This window comes from Juglans microcarpa x Juglans regia, chromosome 6D, assembly GCF_004785595.1.
Source record: "Juglans microcarpa x Juglans regia isolate MS1-56 chromosome 6D, Jm3101_v1.0, whole genome shotgun sequence".
Taxonomy (NCBI): domain Eukaryota; kingdom Viridiplantae; phylum Streptophyta; class Magnoliopsida; order Fagales; family Juglandaceae; genus Juglans; species Juglans microcarpa x Juglans regia.
The window spans coordinates 9,318,224-9,338,292 of NC_054604.1; the positions used below are offsets into that span (position 1 = coordinate 9,318,224).

At 38.7% G+C, this 20,069-nt stretch overlaps 1 protein-coding gene across 1 annotated transcript; it reads right to left on the bottom strand.

Moving 5' to 3' along the window:
- Positions 1–18,245: 18,245 nt before the first annotated feature.
- Positions 18,246–18,677, bottom strand: LOC121235362. Its single transcript, XM_041131712.1, has one exon. It carries the CDS (start codon positions 18,675–18,677, stop codon positions 18,246–18,248), a length of 432 nt encoding a protein of 143 aa, XP_040987646.1.
- Positions 18,678–20,069: the final 1,392 nt, after the last annotated feature.

Below are 20,069 nucleotides of genomic sequence, written 5' to 3' on the forward strand. Positions count from 1 at the left end.
GGAATCACAGGCGGGACACAACCACCATCCCTGCTTATCACCGTCCCTACCGCATGCACCGTAGGCGGGACTCTACTACCATCCCTGCTTACCACCATCCCTATAGTTCATTTTCACACAATGAACACTTATCACACAAAATGAATACTTATCACACACTATGAATACTTATCAGAGCACTGTAGGCGGGAATCACAGGCGGGACTATACCACTATCCCTGCTTACCACCATCCTTACCGCGTGCACCGTAGGCGGGAATCGTAGGCGAGACTCTACCACCATCCTTGCTTACCACCGTCCCTACAGTCTCTTTCATTTTTCTCAAACCAGTCAATCTAGTCGTTTCAAACACACTCAAATCATTTCACATTAAAATCTAATTTTCAGATAAACATATGAACATGTATGCAATCATATGAAACCCCAGTTTTCATTTACAAACATGAACATGCGTGCAAATATGCCATATACATGAAACAACACCACAACAACCAACAATTCACAATACCGACTAAACACACAACTCCGTCCATAATCCATCCGACCCCCGAACTCCTCGGACTCAGTCCGGCATGTCCAACCAGATCACAATAATATGTGTTAGTGTAAAAATACATTTAAATCACGAAAGTTCTTTGGAAAAATACTTACAGTACTATATAATAATTTTTGAAGGATCACGGAGCTGCAAGAAGTGGCAGCTCAACAACATAACAGTGTAAAATATACTGTGGCCATGGGTCTCAAAAACTCACTTTTCAACAGAGACAAACTAAGACCCGAAATTGATAGGGTAGGGCCTAAAGTGGTCGGTGAAGCCAATGGTGGTGGTGGTTTGCCGTGGGTGGCGGCGCAAATGGCGGTTTTAGGCCAAAAATACCCAAATCGGAAATGAGGTTGGATGTGCTTCACCGGTGACGGATTGGAGTTGGGGTTGGATCCATTGGATTGCTAGGAGGTTAAGGATGAAGTGGTGAAGAGATGGTGGCCAGTGGTGGCGCGACGGCGGTGCTGGAGCTCAAGATGCGCCGCGGCTTGGAGGGCCTCGTGGGGGCCAAACGACGGCGAGATAGGAGTTGATAATGGAGGGAGGTGGTTGCCGGCCGTGGGGAATCGAACGGAAGGGGCGGTGTCACCAGACGGAGGTGCACGGCGGTGGACTGGGCGAGCGACGGAAAGCACGGGGAGAGAGAGGGAAGACATCGTGCAGGAAGGGGAAGAGCAGAGGAAGAAAAGAAAGAAAGGAAAGAAAAAGAAAAGTGGGGAAAAGAAATGAGGTCCAGTCCTCACCTCTTGGATCACAAAAAAATGATCCAACATTTTAAAACAGCAAATCAAATAAAATAATTTAAACGTAATGATACAATGAAAATAAAATAATTAAATCCCACAATCAATTAATTTAAAAGAAGTACAATTTAAATGTACAACAATAAATAAATATTAAGAAAACATAACAATTTACTTTTCACAATTTAAAAATTATAAAATAACCCATTTAAAATATCCGATAATTATAAAATAAGAGAATAAATTTTTGAATTATTAAAAATAATCCTTCAGTGAAAATACACTAAAATACAGGGTGTTACATAGTTTATCCAATTTATTTATTCAAATATAATATATATGATAGGTTTTGTTAAATTTTCTTTTTCTTAGAGGTTCAAGCATTACTATCTTATATTCTCTATCTGTAATGTGTGTTACTGTTCAAACGACTATATTGGTCGTTGGTATGGTCTCTTGTCAGACACTTTCAAATGTTTAGTAATTATATCCTTTGAACGGTTTATACTTAGTTTCTAGACTCGAACACGACTGCGGAAAGATTCTCAACATTCAGAATAAGTAGCTATTTCCTGATCATGCAAGACAGACAAAAATATTCTCTTTTACATTCGAAAACAAATATAGTAGAGGGGCCACAGAGTTGGCACGAGAGCGTTACCATCCCGTCCGATCCAGTTGTTGCCCAACGACAACCCAGGGGATGTCACTCAGCTATTCTATACCTGAATGACCAGAGGAGCTCCACCTAGAAGTGGCGGTACAACAACGTAACAATACAAAATACACTATGGCTATGGGTCTCAAAATGCAAGATTTTGAACGAGGACAAATGAAAACTTGAGATTACTAGGAAATGGCTTAGGGATGTCGGTGAAGCTAATAGTGGTGGTGGTTGGCCGTGGGAGGCAGTGTAGAGGGCGGTTGAAGTCCAAAAAGCCCAAAATAGAAATGGAGTTGGATGGATTTCACCGGAGGCGGATTGGAGCTGAGAATGAGTGGGTTAGGTTGCTGGGAGGTCAATGGTGGTGTGGTGAAAAGATGGCGGCCAATGGTGGCATGACGGCGGCACGCAAATACAAGGAATGCCGCGGCTTGATGCCTTGCATGGGAGCTCACGCCGGTGCCAGAGGAGCTTGAAAAGGAGGGGGGTGGTCGCCGGCCGGAGGGGAAGAAAATGGGAAGGGCGGTGACGCACACGGGCGACGCACGGCGAGCAGGGTGGATGGTCCACAGACGGGGAGAAAGAGAGGGACTCGCGCGAGGGAGAGAAGAGAGAGAGAGAGGAGAAAAAGAAAAGAAGAAGAAAAGAAAAAGAGGAAAAGAAAAAAAGAAAAAAGAAAAAAATGAGGAAAAGAAATGAGGTATAATCCTCACATCTTGGGTCACACAAATAATCCAACGAAAAAGATTTCATAACTGTAAGTTAAATAAAATAATTTAATGTGATAATTAAATGAAAATAAAATAATTAAATCTAACAATAAATTAATTTAAAATAAAGAGCAATTTAAAAGCATAACAATAACTAATATAAAGAAAGCATATCAAAATAATTTTCATAAATTAAAAGTTATAAAAATAAACCAACTAAAAAATCAAATAAATTTAAAACAAGAGAATTAATATTTTAATTAATAAAAATAATCATTTAATTAAAAATACACTAAAATACCAGATTTTACATAGTCATAATCTTATATCACTTGGTATTGCTTTTCTTAAATTTGAAAGAAGATAACGAGTAATGGGGCCGATTGTCTATTAGCTGCTCTACCTGTGATTATTATCTTTTGTTATTTAGATACACAAAAGGCTGAGATTTAGCATCCACCGACAGGTAGGAATGAGAACCCGACACCAAAAACTGACTCGAAAATGTGAAGTTACAACCATTCTTGTTCTCTATGGTCTTCCAAGGTGATGGTCAATGACAATTTCGCCATTTTTTTTTTAAGAGAAGGGGTTTGTAAATTTTCTAAACCCAATGCATTTTGTGTGTATGTGGGTTTTTTCAAAAAAAAAAAAAAAAAAAAAAACACTCAAGTTTTCATGCGCGAAGAGACATTGGATTGTAATTTTAATCTTTTCTTTGTTCTCTGTATTGAACGACTGTCCAAAAAGCTCAAACACCAATACTCCACATCTAAACGGACTAAGAAATAGTGAACAACCACAGGCCTTACGCTGCAAAACCCACGAAATTTACATAATAGGATCGCCAACATTTTAACCCAGGACTTTTGGCCAATACCATGCACAGAGACGAAATACAGAGGGGCTTCTGCAAATGAAATGCCGAAAGAAAAAAAAGTGCAAAAAGACAAAATAGATAGTAGGGATTCTGGAAGACGACGTGGGAAGACTAATGGAATGGGGAAGACTACGTGGGAAGGAAAAAAAAAAAAAAAAAGGGAAGCAAAGATGAAAGAAAAAAGAAAAATAAAAAAAGCATGTCACGGGATATATCTACGCCAAGCAGGAAGTAACAACGGAAAGAGGGAACGGTATCTGTAGCATCACCTTATAGTAAAAGATTTTATTTACAGGCTAATGGAGTAGTTAGTTACCTAGCTAGCTAGTACGGAGCAGCTCCCAGCTTAAAATTAATGACTAAAACTGATTTGACTAAAGAACTGTTTGAATTTAAAATCTACCTCAATTCAATTCAATTCATCTTATTTTCATCATTATAATTTTTTAAATTTTTATATAAATATAATAAATAATTCAACTTTTTTAAATTCTAAAATAATTTTTTTAAATTCTCATATAAAATATGATAAACAATTCAATTTTTTTAAATTTTAAAATAATAATAATATTAAAAAATAATATTTTAAAAATATTTTTTTTCTACTATTTACAAACTATCTCAACTCATCTATAAATTCAAACTTTTCTTAAAATAACCTAATTAATACCCTAACTACTAATTAGCATAAGCTAGCATGGTCGATGAAAATTATCAATTTATTTATTTATTTATTTTTATTTTTTTTATGGTTCTATCGGATGTTTAATTGATTTGACTACTGCACTATTAATTGTTAGTGCCCATGGGATATTAAAAAGATCGAAAAGGGATGAATTAAAATATTTCTCTCTCCGAATCATTTTGTCTCAAATATTCGTATCATGGGTCAATCACTACTTGAACAAAAAATCACTTAAAATTCACACATCCTTTCAATATATATTGTTGATCAGGAAATGGCCAATCAAATTCAATCCATGCAAATAGAATAAAAACTGCAGCACTGAGCAAATAGATCAAGACATGAAGTGAAATTCGTTGTGGCACTATATTCTATATATATATATATATATATATATGTATATATATATTATATACATACTTTTCGTCTACTCATTTATGACGTAATTACCTTAATTAAATTGTCTTGTGCTAAAGTGGTTCATTCTTGAGATGCACGTAAATGTCTCCATGATTCCACCAATTTGAGCTGCTGATCAAAGATCTTGTCTGCTTGACCAAAAACTAGGTGCTGGCCTGGCATTGCTCAACATCCAGCTGATGCATGTTGCCATATATATTAATATAGAGTCTTCTGCAGGAACGATAATATCATAATCGTATGGTTCATGCATGTCACTTGTATTATATCCAATAGTATACTCAACCCTGACACATACAGAGAGAGAGAGAGAGAGAGAGAGAGAGGATTCTATGGTGTAACCAAGTAATAAGTATACAGATAAGATGGTTTTACGTAGTTGAGAATATTGTTTGACCTAATCAATAATAGCTGCGAGTACGAACTGCCCAACATTTCCAAGACCAGTTCAGATTTTGTCTATCGGTTGTCTTTGCTGAATAACTTTTATATATATATATATATATTCATATTCTACAGAAGGAATATAATACAGTCTTGATTGATGTTGTGTTTCGTATTCAATTCTTTAACTTTGAACTAACAAAGCAAAGAAAACCCACTCGGAGGAAAGTAAAAATTATTCTCAGTTTTAAAGAGGATTAAACAATTCCTTTCAAAGTTAGGGTTTACATTTCACACCTGACTATTGCTATGTGTTGTTGGAAGTATATCGAACGTGTAACCGACCGCCTGCGATCTACTTAGTTGTAAAGCATTTTTAAGATTACAGGACGCAGAAGAAAGGCTTAGCAGTAGTAGGTCAACAGACAGAAATGCTTTAGGTTATATTAAAAATTGGTTGAATATATGAAAATTCCAGTTGTATTTGCTTTCTTTTTAAAAAAAAGATGAACACGAGTTTGGTAAAGCTATACGACCAAACGAAAGTGTTCTATTCTGTCTGTTTACATCATATTAAATATCAACCAAGACAGATTTGTGTACTGGACACGTGCATGATGTTAGGTTTGAATAGACAAAGTTTGAATAAGGTTTGAAGAAACATCGAGTTAAAATGAATTATGATACTGGTCTACGGAAGATTTTGGCCAAGAAATTTCCATTTTATAGTCTGTTCTGTAGCAGAAGTTTTCATACTGAATACTATATATAGATTCCCGGTGAATTACTTCCACTTACAGATTAGAAATATTTGAATTCTCAGAAATTGGGAAACGTGAGTAGTATGAAGATACTTCCAAATAATTAACAATTAAACTGCATATATTGTTCTAGCGCCGTTCATCCTTACCGGGTTTCCTCTTAGTTTGGTCTAAACCAGAGTTCATACGGGCTGTTATTGGCTCGATAAGCGGCTCCCTACCAGCCCATTCGGGGCGGGTATGGGTATAAAATGTGGGTACAATTGGTACCCTCCACCCGAGTATAAAATATAGGTTTTTTTTTTATAAAATCTTCTGTTGGTATAAGACATATCTACAACAAAAATCACTTTTTGGGACGAAAGTGATATTATTCCTGATGTCAAAGTACTTTTACTAAGTGTTGAACCCAAGCATTGGAGCATCATATAATTCTATACTTACTTATGGACTCGGATGATAACAAGCAAGTTCCAGCATAAATGAGTCTCAAGTTGTCTACATAATGGAGTCTTGAAGGCCAAGGACAACAATAAATCGAGCATGAGATGAGTAAGAAAGTGAACAGGTTTGCAAATGAAGCTCTTAGAGTTTTTTTTTTTTCTTTTTATATCTCTTTCAAATTAAAAAAATTTTTAAGTCTTAAATTTTTTTTTTATATACTCATAAAAAATTAATGCAACATGTGTATGATATGATTGAAAGTATAGAAATTTGATAGATGATTGATTGTCCTTTTCACATTGTGCATGATATAAAAAGTGAATGTGCTCTTTTTAACATATGCAAAAAGTAAAAGCTTTTGTTTGAAAAATCTAAAAAATGAATGATGTTGTATTTAACAATTACAATGAGGAAAATCTTTTGTTTGAAAATTTTGATAAACGAAATATGCTCATTTTTTATGTTCGAATCTTTCTAAATTTGAAAAGCTTGTCTCATATTTATGAATAGCTCATTTGAAATCTTAATTCAAAACTAATAATAATTACATGTTTTATTATATTAGTTCATCAAAAGCTCTCAATCTTTATTTTTAGTACTGAGCCTTAATTAATGCTTATTCATTTTGAGAGATATATAGTTTGCGCTATATTGTTCCATTTTACTCATCAACGAGTGTACTCTGATAACATGCCTACTAGAAGCTCTTGTATAAACACTAAAAGGGTGTATTTAGCCCATGTAAGTGAGATAGGAGTTCTACACAAGGCATAGTTGAATCACCAGTTGTAAGGTGATCATAAGTGTAGAATGTGTTTGACCTAAATTCTTTGAAGCATTATTATTTAAATGTATAATAAGTTTTTATCTCCACTTGGATGAGGGTGAATGGTAAATTTGGGAATACTAAAGGAGTAGTTTGAGGTGAGGACGTAGGTAATGGGGTTAAACCTAGTTAAAATACTGAGTTTGCATCTCTTTTACCCTTACTCTTTATATTTTACTACTGATTAGTATTTTGTTTACATTTTATATTGTGTATTTGATATATAATTGTTGACTTTTGGAAAAAAAAAAGAAATCAATTCACCCTCCTTTTTGGATCGTCATCTGGGCAACAATTCAATAGCGGATGGAAGAAGATGCCCTAAGTTGTAATGTTGGTACAACATTTGGGGTGATAGTGACTCGTTTTCAATCTTAGATGTGGAGGAGTATGAGAGTCTTCCAACACCTTCCTCCACACACACAAAATCTTACCCATTCCCTTCCACTTTAGTCAAAAACCGAAAAAAATACCAAGCAATCTATTGGTGGTATGAGAACACTATTAAAATGGAGCCTATTGACCATGATAATTCAAAAGCTCAGTGCAATTACTGAGCTAAGCTATTTAATTGTTACTATAAGATGATACTTCATCCATAATGCATCACTTCCACAATGCATGTGAGACTTCTCTTAGACTTAAAGGAATTGAAAAGAGTCAAATCTCGAGTGTTAAAAGGGATGCAGAGGGAAGAGTGTAGAGTCTATAAGGGCTTGTAAAGTATGACAAATAGTATACTGGATGACATGGCATATCACACTTCAAGCAATACACAACGTCACAACATTGACATCTACACAGATTTACAAACCAAGCTACACGCGTAATCCCATCCTCCATCAGGCCTATGGCCCAATTCCCAACCACTACTAGGATATCAAGCCCAACATTTCATTGGGCCCAAAGCCCTTCTCAACACAACCAGATTGCACACAATGTTAGTGATAAAATTATGTTCTAAACTCAGTGGTCGCGATTGGACGAGTGTGCAGCGGCCACCATTCGTTCCAGCGCCGCCGTCGCACCACCATTGGCCACCATCTTCCTACCACATCATCCTCGACCTCTTAGCAACCCATTGGACCCAACCCAACCCCACCTCCGATCCGCCACCGGTGAAGCTCCACCATCTACATTTCCGATTTGGGCATTTTGGTCTTCTACCGCCCATTTCGCAGCCACCCACGGCCAACCTCCACCATCACTAGCTTCACCGACCTCCCTAGGCCCTACCCTATCAATCTTGGGTCTTCGTTTGCCTCCATTTGAAAGTTGGTATTTGTGACCCATGGCCACAGTGTATTTTACACTGTGGTGTTGCTCAAACGTTGCATTTTTCAACTTCGTGATCCTTCGAAAATTGTTATATTGCACTGTAAGTATTTCTCCAAAGAACTTTCGTAATTTAAATGTATTTTTGCACTAACCCATTTCACTGTATTTTTTGGCATGCCGGACTGAGTCTGAGGAGTTCGGGGGTCGGATGGATTTGTGATTGGAGTTGTTTGGTTGGATTTGATTGGATTGGTAATTGTTGGTTTGGATATTGTGTTGGTACATGTGCATTTCATTATTTCATGCATGATCATGTTTGTAAAAGAAAACTGGGTTTTCGTGTATTGCATTCATGTTCATGTGTTTATGAAAACTGGGTTTTCATGTGAGAATGGATTTTTGGTGCGTGTGTATCACGACCCCAAGTCGAGATGGGGCACTCGGTGGAGCTACTCTGGTTACTCGGGAGCGGAATATACTCGGACGAGATGGTCTCGTGCCGACTCCGTGGTCCTTCTGCTGGCGGGGACTAGAGGATGTCTGGCCACGTACGCGCTGGGCGCGGAACTGGGTATCGCTCGTTGAGTAGTGTGGGTGATTGGCCATGTACGCGCTGGGCGCGGAACTGAGCACCGCTACGAAGCCAGGACGTGCGGATGGTCCATAGGGGAGGCCATGGTGCATATGGAAATAATGCATGGTGCATTTGGAATTATTTCACTATTTTCTGGGAAAATAGTGCGAGTTGGATTTCTGGGTAAATCCTTTTCTGGGAAAATGTTTTACGGATATTTTGGGCCAAAATGGAATTTTGGCGTGTGTTGGAAAATTATCATTTTCGGGGAAAATGATGTTTTGTGGAAAAATGCATATTTCATCATGTGCATGCATGTTAGTTGCATTTAATGCATTTTATATTACATTGTTATTTGAGGTCATACTTACCTGCGATACCATTTTGTGGTAACGCAGATTTTGATGCAGATGAGGAGGAGGAGGGCGAGCCTGAGGAGACGGCTCCGCCTGAGGAGTGATTTGGGATCACTCGTTTGTTTATTTGAAAACTATTGTATTATATTTTTATGGATGACTGTATAACTGTTATTTAAATTTTTACTGATGTTTGATTGTAAATAAATTCTGGTACTTAGTTGACTATCCGCTGCGTTATTTTATTTGTACACTGTTGCATGTACATACACTGGCACTTCGTTGGGATGTGTGACCGTGTTGTCACCATCCTGGCGTCTCGATCCCTGTGTATTTATATAAGGGGGATTGGGGGCGCCACAAACTCCCTTCGTCACACCACGGGTAACGTCCATGCATGTGACTTTGTAACGAGCGATGCCCAGCTTCGCGTACGGCGCTTATGTGACCAGGCATCTCTAGCTCCCTCCAGCAGAGGGGCCATGTGTGACGTCCCGACTCCCACGTACAAAAATAATAGAATCGTGACGTCAGGATGATGACAACACGGGTCACGCATCCCAACGAAATATGCTCAAGTGTGTGTACATGCAACAATGTACAATAAACAACGCAGTGGATAATATAAATAAGTCTACTAAGTACCAGAATTCTTAAATACAAATATTCAAAACAAATCATCTTTAAAAAGTTATACAGTCATCCCAAATATATTACAAAGGAAATACATAAATAATTGATAAAAACGAATCTCGATAAACAGGAGCAATCCCAGATCACTCCGTCAACAGAGCCAAGCTAAGGCTGTCATCCTCATCTGCATCAAAATCTGCAATACCATAAAATGGTACCACAGGTAAGCATAAACCAAACAACGATCGGGATAAAAACATATTGATGCAACCAACATGCATGCATATGATGAAATATGCATCAAATCCAAACTTTCATTTTCCCCGAAAATGGATATTTTCCAACACACGTCAAAATCCCATTTTGGCCCAAAAACAATAATCCGTCATTTTCCCAGAAAATGACCCAAGTCAATAAAACATCATTTTCCCAGAAAATGAATCACATAAAATCCTTTTATTCAACACACGCTATTTTTTCAGAAAACAGCCCATTAATCCATTAACCAATGCACCATGATCTCCCCTAGGGATCATCCGCACGTCCTGGCTTCATAGCGATGCTCAGTTCCGCGCCCAGTACGTACGTGGCCAAGCACCCACTACCTAATGAGCGATGTCCAGTTCCGCACCCAGCGCGTTCGTGGCCAAGCATCCTCTAACCCCCGCTAGCAGAGGGGCCACGGAGTCGGCACGAGACCATCTCGTCCGATCCTGTTGTCGCCTAGTGACAACCCAAGGGACGTCACTCAGTATATTCCCTCCTGAGTGACCAGAGGAGCTCCACCAAGATAATGTCTCATCTCGGCTTAGGGTCGTGATACACACACATCCAAAATCCTTGAACACATGAAAACTCAGTTTTCATGAAACACATGAACATGAATGCATGTACACAAAAACTCAGTTTCCTTTACAAACATGATCATGCGTGCAATATGCCATGTACATGAACAACACCATACCAACAACCAACATTTCACAGTACCAACCAAACACAACTCTGTCCACAATCCATCCGACCCCCGAACTCCTCGAACTCAGTCCGGCATGTCCAACCAGATCACAATAATATGAGTTAGTGCAAAAATATATTTAAATCACGATTGTTCTTTGAAAAACTACTTACAGTGTTATATAATGATTTCGAAGGATCACAGAGGTGCAAGAAGTGGTGGCTCAGCAACGAAACAGTGTAAAATACACTGTGGCCGTGGGTCTCAAAAACTCACTTTTCAACGGAGACAATCCAAGACCTGAAATTGATAGGGTAGAGCTTAGGGATGTCGGTGAAGCCAATGATGGTGGTGGTTTGCTGTGGGTGGCAACGTAAAATGGTGGTTGAAGACCAAAAATACTCAAATTGGAAATGGAGATAGATAGGCTTCACTGGTGATGGATCAGAGCTGGGGTCGGGTCCATTGGGTTGCTATGAGGTCGAGGATGAAGTGGTGAAGAGATGGTGGCTAGAGGTGGCGTGATGGCGGCGTGTGAGCACAAGAGGTGCCACGGCTTGGTGTTGGGCGTGGGGGCTATCGGCGGCAATAGAGGACCTGGAAACGGAGGGTGGTGGTCGCCGGTCGGTGGGGAAGCTGATGGGAGGGCGACGGTGGTGGGTTGGGTGAGGAAGAAGCAACGCACGGGGAGAGAGAGGGAGAGGGACGTCAGCACCTGAGAAGCAGGGGAAGAAAGAAAAAAGAAAGAAAGGAAAAAAAGAAAAGAAAAAAGAGAGGAAAGAGAAAATTGAGGAAAAGAAATGAAGTCCAGTCCTCACATCTTGGGTCACAAAAATGATCCAACGGAAACGATTTCAAAACAACAAGTACAATAAAATAATTTAAACGTAATGATACAATGAAAATAAAATAATTAAATCCAACAATCAATTAATTTAAAATAAAGAACAATTTAAATGCATCACAATAATAAATATTAAGAAAACATAACAAATTAATTTTCACAATTTAAAGATCATAAAATAAACCATTTAAAAATATCCGATAATTTTAAAACAAGAGAATAAATTTTTGAATTAATAAAAGTAATCCTTCAATAAAAATATACTAAAATACGGGGTGTTACACCATGGAGTTGGCACAAGAGAGTTATCGTCTCGTCTGAGCCCGTTGTCGCCCAACGACAACCCAAAGGATGTCACTCAATTTATTACGCTCCCGAGAGACCATAAGAGCTCCACCGAGATAATGCCCCATCTCAGCTTGGGATCATGATACGCATGCACCCACATATTATTACTAGAACATGAAAACCCAATTTTCAAACCATACAACATGGTACAACACAACACAGTTAGATGCATGACAAGCAATGTATTGGATGACATGGCATAACACACATCAAGCAATACACAACATCAAAACATGTACATAGATTCATAAACCAAGCAACATGCGTAATCCCATCCTGCATCCAACCGATGGCCCAATTCCCAACCACTACTAGGATATCAAGCCCAACATTTCATTGGGCCCAAAGCCCTTCTCAACACAACCAGACTGCAAACAGTGTTAGTGATAAAATTATGTTCTAAACTCAAGGGTCGCATTGGAGAGGTACTTATGATGCGGATGAGAAATTTGGATGATCAAGTGTGCGTTGATCTACAAAGTCCCACGATTGGACGAGTGTGTGCGTCGCTACGCGAATGGACACCAAACCATTAACAAATAAACATAACAGAAACCGAAACCGAAACTAAAATAAACAACTTGAGGCATCTTTGGCTCACTGAGGTGATGCCAAAAGTGGCGGAGCAGCAGGCAGTGGCGGTGCAAGGTGGCAGCGATGGATCCGGGAGAGATAGAGGGCTTTTTGTGAGTTTTTCTGAAAAAGGAGGTCAAATCTGGGGTGCTAATGGGTGGTTGAGAGATTCTCACGATGAAGGGTGGTGGAGCATGATAGGGTAGTGGCCAAACGTGGGCCTTAGCTCACAGGTTGGGTGGAATCGAGGGGAGGGGATGACGGGAAAGGAAAGTGGGGCACTCGGGGGTGGTTGCGCGGCCACCAGAAGGTAGTTGGGGGAGGTGGTTCATGGCGGTGCTAGGGCGAAATCTCTCCTAAAGGCTTAGGGATGGGCTTTGAAAGGTGGAGAATTGGCCTATTGTGGGCCGTGGAGCTAGGGCATGAGGCATAACCTGAGCTGTGATTGAAGTGGTGGGACAGTGGGGGAGGCTTGTGGTGGCTCATGGTGGTGGATGTGGCTGGAGGGTGGTGCTTGGCGGCAGATTTGGCTGTGCACAGTGGAGACCCGAGAGGGAGAGAGAGCGTGGGATGGAAGGAGAGGTTAGTGTGGCTTAAGAAGGAAGGTTTGGCTGAGGGGTGGAGGTCCAAGGTGCACGTGGGTGGCAAAGCGTAGCTGTAGGTGGCGGATCTAGGTAGCGATGTGGAGAACCGAGTGAGAGAGTAGGTTGCGTGAAGGGCAGATCGGAGAGATGAGTGGCTGGGTTTGATAGAGGGGAGGGTCACCAGTGTGAGGGGCTCGGTGCGGTGGTGCCAATGGCTGAGACGACGGCAATGCTTGTGCCGAATCAGGGAACCCGTGTGAGAATGAGAGGGAAAGGGGCAGGGAGGGAACTACGCCCTGGTTGGGTTCGGAGAAGAGGTGGTCGCCAGTGAGAGGGAAGGCTACTGGTGCAGTGGTGGTGGCTAGACTGAGGCAGCACCGCTAGTTGAAGGAAATAAGAGAATCAGTGAAGGAGGAGGAAGGCGTTGGCTAAGCTGAAGGGAGAGGGAGAAGAGAGAGGGAAAGTGGGAAATGAGGGAATTAGGGTTTCTCTTGGGGATTTAATCCCAGCCATCCATCTAAGGGTCCTTAGATTAATCTAAGGGTTGAGACTGATCCTAGAAAATAAAATAAAATAGAATAAAATAAACAATAAAAATACTGATAAATAAATTAAAACACCTTAATTTTTGGGGTCTCACAAATTTAGAGAAGGCATAATTCACTTGCATGGAATTTACTATATATCATACTATCATATACCGAGAGTACGTTAGAAGCTAAATCTCATTAACTAAAAAAAATTCAGAATCTAACACCCCTAGAGCACTATTGCAAAATTCTCTATTAACTCTTGGGAATTTGAAAATAAGCTCATAAACTTTCAAGAATTGCAGTAGGGCCCCAAATTTCACCAAAATCAACAAACCTTATATATTGTCTATTCTAAATCCATTTATGAACTTAGAAACTAAGATATCATGACTCTACTATGAGAAAATCCTCAAGGTTTGAGACTCTTAAACCCTAACTTTCACTTAAAGTGATTTTTGGTCCTTCTTGCGTACCATTAAAGGCTTAATCCCTAGCTTAGTATCATGTTAAGACACTAGATTCACATTCATCAAGGTCATATAATCATCATATGTTGCAACCAACATAAATACAACAATATCTACACAACGTGAAACCCTAGCATGGTGTTCTTGGATTTTTTCTTACAAATGAACATTAAAAACTTCAACGAATCACACATCCTAGCTTCTAACATACTAAGAACTAAATCTTAGATGATTTCACATCACCAAGCAAACCAAAGAGGTCAGATTCAGATCATTCACAAAACCCTAAAACCAAAAACATTATTGTTCTTTGTTCTTGAATAATGTGACTACGTCCTTATGTTTTTTTGAAATTAGTCATCTCTGAAAAACATAGTAAAGCCTTGGTTAGATCTTAGCACCACTTTAACCATATGACCACCAACTTCATGATTAAAACAGTAATTAAGCAAGAACTCAAAACTTGCATGAAAATCATGCATCCATGAGTATTCATCCAAGACTCAACTTCCCCTAGTTTCATGGCTCAAAATAGAACTTAATATATAGATGTAACTCTTATTAATGAGGGTTTTCAAGATCCACTCACCAAATCATACTTTAGAACTCAAAAGAATCAAATCTTTCAAAGGAACTCATGCTAGTTTTGGGTTTTAGTAAACCTTGTTAGTGTATGGAATCTTTTGAATGAAATCACTTGTGCTGCAACATGCATGTCACTAACTCCAACAAGGGAATCAAATTCATCAAAATAAACCTATGAATATATTGCATTCTAAAACAAAACTCCAACACAATCAATACATGCTAGCCAAAAACACCATAATCCTTCATCTCCAAGATTCAATCATTTAATCTCAAAGAAATCGTTCCAACACCCATTCATTAAGTTCTTAACGTAGAGTAACACAAAATAGAAGAAAATTCTTGAGAAAATGAACTTACCAAGCTAACTGCCAAGAGAATTGTCTAGTTCCTTCTCACTCCACCGTTACTTACTCGACTTGCTTTCAATTTTGCAAAGTGTGAAATGTGAACTTGTGTGCAAGTGAGGGGGCTAAGTGGGAATGTGGGACAAGAAGAGGGCAAGGAGGGGGCTATTGGGGTTTGGTAAAAATTAGTACAAGGCTTGATGAGGGTTGCTTGTGGAAGTGAATAAGAGGTGGGGTGGTTGGAAGCTTGACCAATTGACATGAGGGAAGTGAGGGTTGGCTTTTTGGACTGACATGGGAGGTAAAAGGCAAGGCATGGGGCTAGGTAGGTGGTACAAGGGAGTGGGTCTAGGTTGCTTGCAGTTGGGACAAGCTTAAGTGAAGTGGGGTTGCAAACATAAGTTTGTTTTTTGAACCAATCAAAAAATGAGAACTTTTTCGATTTCAAATATTGTTATGAGAGTTTTCATACACTATTTCATTGTAGTAATTTGGTGCCAAATTAGTTGTTATGAGAGTTTGTGTGGATAATTTGGGTTTGCCTTATATTAGATTGAGATGATTATTTTGTTTTTATGTAGCAGAGATGTTTGTAGAGTTCTTTTTGGTATTCCAAATTTTTTTGTCACCTGGGTTTGGTATTTTATGTTTTATCTTGTAAACCCCTAAGTGATTTGTGATGTTACCACAGTCGCTCATCCACCAGAAGTGAGGTTCTCTTAATAAACTTGGGCAGAGGTCACTATTGGATATGTGACTATCCTCTCTTTTTAAAAAAAAAATGTATCTTTGCAGGTTTAGTGCTTTGCCTATTGTTTTGCATGATATTGTAGTAATTTGGCTTGTTGTTAGTTGCATGGAATCTAACGACTTGAAGGAAATTCGATAGAAGAATTTCTTTAGATCTTAGAAACATCATGAAATTTTGAAAGGATTTCATGAATCAAGCGGTTGATTAGGTTTTAGTTTGTTGGTGTAGTCAGATCCTGATCTGCTATGGTGACGAAATTGTTTTTCTATTTAATGAAGGCACTTAGGAGTATAACCTTATGAAATGAATTGGACCATTAGAATTATATGAATATTTAAGATTTTACTGTGCAATAAAATGTTTTGAGTTCTTTTGGTGAATAGTAACCCTTTGAGTGAATGACACATGGCATCTATTCAAACAGGTGTCAAATTGCCATGTAGGATGTCCAAATACAATTAGGATCACTAGCAAAATCTTATTTGGACACATGGCACAATCCTAACTATCCACTTGGAAAACCTAGGACACTTTTCGAGAGGAGGACAAAGTGTGTAATAGATGGAGTGTGAATCAAGCTTGTCCTCGTGCTCTCTTCCATCAATCACTATTCTATCCAAACAAATACTATTTGGCCAACCAAAAGAGGGTTTCAACCCTTATTAAACTCCAAATCATTGAAGGCCAACCAAAACCCTTTAGGGTAACCAAAACCCTAAATGGTTCCCATACCTTAAACATACTTGGTCAAGTCACTTCCACAAGTAACCAACCACTCAAATACACATTCTTACACCCTCACCTATTCTCTTATATCTTGGTAATTGCATTTGATCAAGAAAATTTGCATTTGAACCAAACCCTAACTATACCCCAAATGAAACCCGATTTGGTTAGCCCCTTTTTAGTCCCACCAAAACCAGCAGCCAGCCAAGTAAAAATTTTCAGCCCTTTGTTTTGCCACTTGCACAAGCAACCCTTCACATCAAGTGTCAAGTCTCCTACCAACTCCAAATCAGCAAACACCCTCTCCCCTTAAGCGCCATGCCACCCCCTCTCATCCTCCCTCACTTGTGCATTTTCTTCATCCATTCCATGAGAGCAAACCAAGAGAGAGCTAGAGAGAAAATCTGGACAACTTGTGTTCTTGAGCTCCAACCTTTTGTAAGTCATTTTTCTTAGCCCAAATCTTGTACATTTTGTTAAGTAATGAGTCTAGTTTACTTGGGTTAGCAATGAAAAATCTTCTTGGAATTTTGTTGGATGAAAGTTGGTATTGATGATGGAGAGGTTTGGTTTTGATGTTGGTGATGAACTTTGGAAAGTTTTTTTTTTAATTTTTTGATGAAATTCTAGGTAGATCTTAGTATGATGAAGTGTTGACATGAATATATGCAAGTTTATGGTTTGATTCAAAGCATGTTACGATTCTATAAAATATATTTGCATGATCTTTAAAGTGGTAGAAAAATCGATTGGTGCAAAGTGAATTTCGTTTGGTTTAGGTTTTAATTTTAGCTTTAGGATTTTGAGTCTATCGCCATTATTTTCATAAGTCTTGTTTTCAAAAATTAGATATATGGATTAAGAATGATTTTTGAAATTTTATAACTTAGGTCTTTGTTGGATTGTTGAAGAACATGCAAGAGTTTGCTTTAAGCTCAATCTAGAGGCTCTCGGGTTTGATAATTTTTTTTAAGGAAATATTTGCTATGAGAAGCTAGATTTGATGCTTAGATCTAGTTAGATTTTGAATTTGAGGTATATGGTTGTAATCTTTTAAGAGTTATTGTATGAAAATAAAGGATTTATTCACTTGGTTTCAAGTAAAAAAGCTTGCATATTGGCTTCTAAGTTTCTATGCAAACCAATTGTTCTATGTCGAGTTTTGTGATTTTTGGTTGATTAATCAAGCATGTTATTACTTAGCTTTGAATGATGAACATATTAGAAGTGTTATTTATGGACTTTTGGAGTTCTTGGAATTAATATGAAAGTGTTAGACCAAGATTATCAAGAGTTGGTTTTATTTGACCTAATCTTGATGTTTCGACACTTTCTTTGATGTAGTGAGTTCATGTTTTTATGAAATGTGTGATTTAGTAGTTTAACATTATTTTAGAACTAAGGATGTGATTTTTAGAATTGTCATTTTCGGTTCAAGCATGTTAAAGTGTTTAATTTTTTTTGATAAACAGAACTTCATTCAAACCCAAAGGAAATTATATAGTAACTTGATCAAACCAAAGAGCATGATCAACAAAATCAGGGACATTTCCCCACCACATTTGAACAAAAAAAAAAAAAATTTCATGCATATCTAGCTAATGTGTGTGCAACTCCATTACCCATTCAGTTAACATGCTCAATGCTAACTTCCTGGAAATAATTCATTAAGCTCTTTACCTCCATAACTAAGTTCCCATTAGCTGAGAAAGTATCATAGGCAGCTTGTAATTCCTGTACCATAAGCAAATAGTCAGACTCAATGATCAGTTTAGGAATACCAAGAGGAATGCAAAGTTGCAACCCTCTTAGCACTGCAAGTAACTCGATTGTTGCAGGTTCATTCACTTCAATTTCTGAAATAGTTGTTGTCATTACCATCTTTCCATAGCTATCTCTTAAAATCAACCCAATTCCAGTCTTCCTCATATCCGAGAAAACAGCTTCGTCAACATTAAGTTTCAAATAACCCCTTAATGGAGGCTGCAATCTACAAATCTTCCTCACCTCAGTAGTAATTGATAAGCTTAAATATGAATAAGACTTATACAGAGACATTTCCAAGTTAGCTGCTGCAAAAGAAGTAATAAGCTCTCTCTACATTTTCATCTTATTCCTCCTATACCAAACACCCCAATAGAGCACAAAAGGAAGAGTAAAATTTGCATCATTTCCTCTAGTCAAAATAGATCTCACATTTTCCATAAAACACTTGTCAAGTTTAAAAAGCAACACCATTGGAGCAAACCTCTACCAAACTACTTGAAGTAGAGGACAAAAAAATAAGGCATGGTTAATATCTTCTCTAGTCACTTAAAAAAACACCCACCCTCTACTGTAATATTTCTCTGTCTCAGGTTGTGTAGAGTGGGCAGTATGTGGTGCCCTGACTCCCACGTACAAAGACACGGGAATCCTGACGTCATGATGATGATAACACGGTCACACATCCCAACGAAAGTGCCAAATGTGTGTGCACATGCAACAGTATACAAAAAACAACGCAACGGATAATATAAATAAGTCTACTAAGTACCAGAATTTTTAAATATAAATATTCAAAACAAATCATCTTTAAAAAGTTATATAGTCATCCAAAATAAATATATTACAAGTCCAAACCAAACGAGTGATTCCAGATCATTCCTCGGGCGAAGCCGAATCCTCAGGCTCACCCTCGTCCTCCTCTGCATCAAAATCTGCGTTACCAAAGAACGGTATCGTAAGTAAGTATAAACCAAACAACTACGAGATAAAAACAAATTAATGCAACCAACATGTAGGGCTGGGCTCCGACTCCGACGGAGTCGGAGTGCTCGTTTCCGACCTCCGACTCCGACAAGAGTCGGAGCCAAATTGGAGCTCCGACTCAGACTCCGATAAGAGGTCGGAGCTCCGACCTCCTATAGGAGCTCTGACATAAGATCGGAGCTCGACGTGCGCTCTACATGGCGCTCGAGCGGAACTCTTTCAGAGAGGTTCGCTCGACTTCCGCTCGACATGTCGATCGAGCCAATGTTCAATACAACGTGTGCTCGACTTGCGCTCGACACCTCGCTCGAGCGCAAGTGTACAGTAAAAAAAATTTCAGAGTCGGAATCGGAGCTTCTTGGAGCTCCGACTTCGCTCCGACTCCGAATAGATATTCGGAGCTACTCCGAATTCCGACTCTGAATTCTGATGACTCCGACGAAGTCGGAGTCGGAGTCAGAGCGGAAGTCGGACGGAGTCAGAATTTTCAGAATTTTGCACACCCCTACCAACATGCATGCATATGATGAAATATGCATCAAATCCAAAATATCATTTTCCCTGAAAATAGATATTTTCCAACACACGTCAAAATCCCATTATGGCCCAAAAATAATAATCCGTCATTTTCCCAAAAAATGACCCAAATCAATAAAACATCATTTTCCCAGAAAATGAATCACATAAAAATCCTTTTAT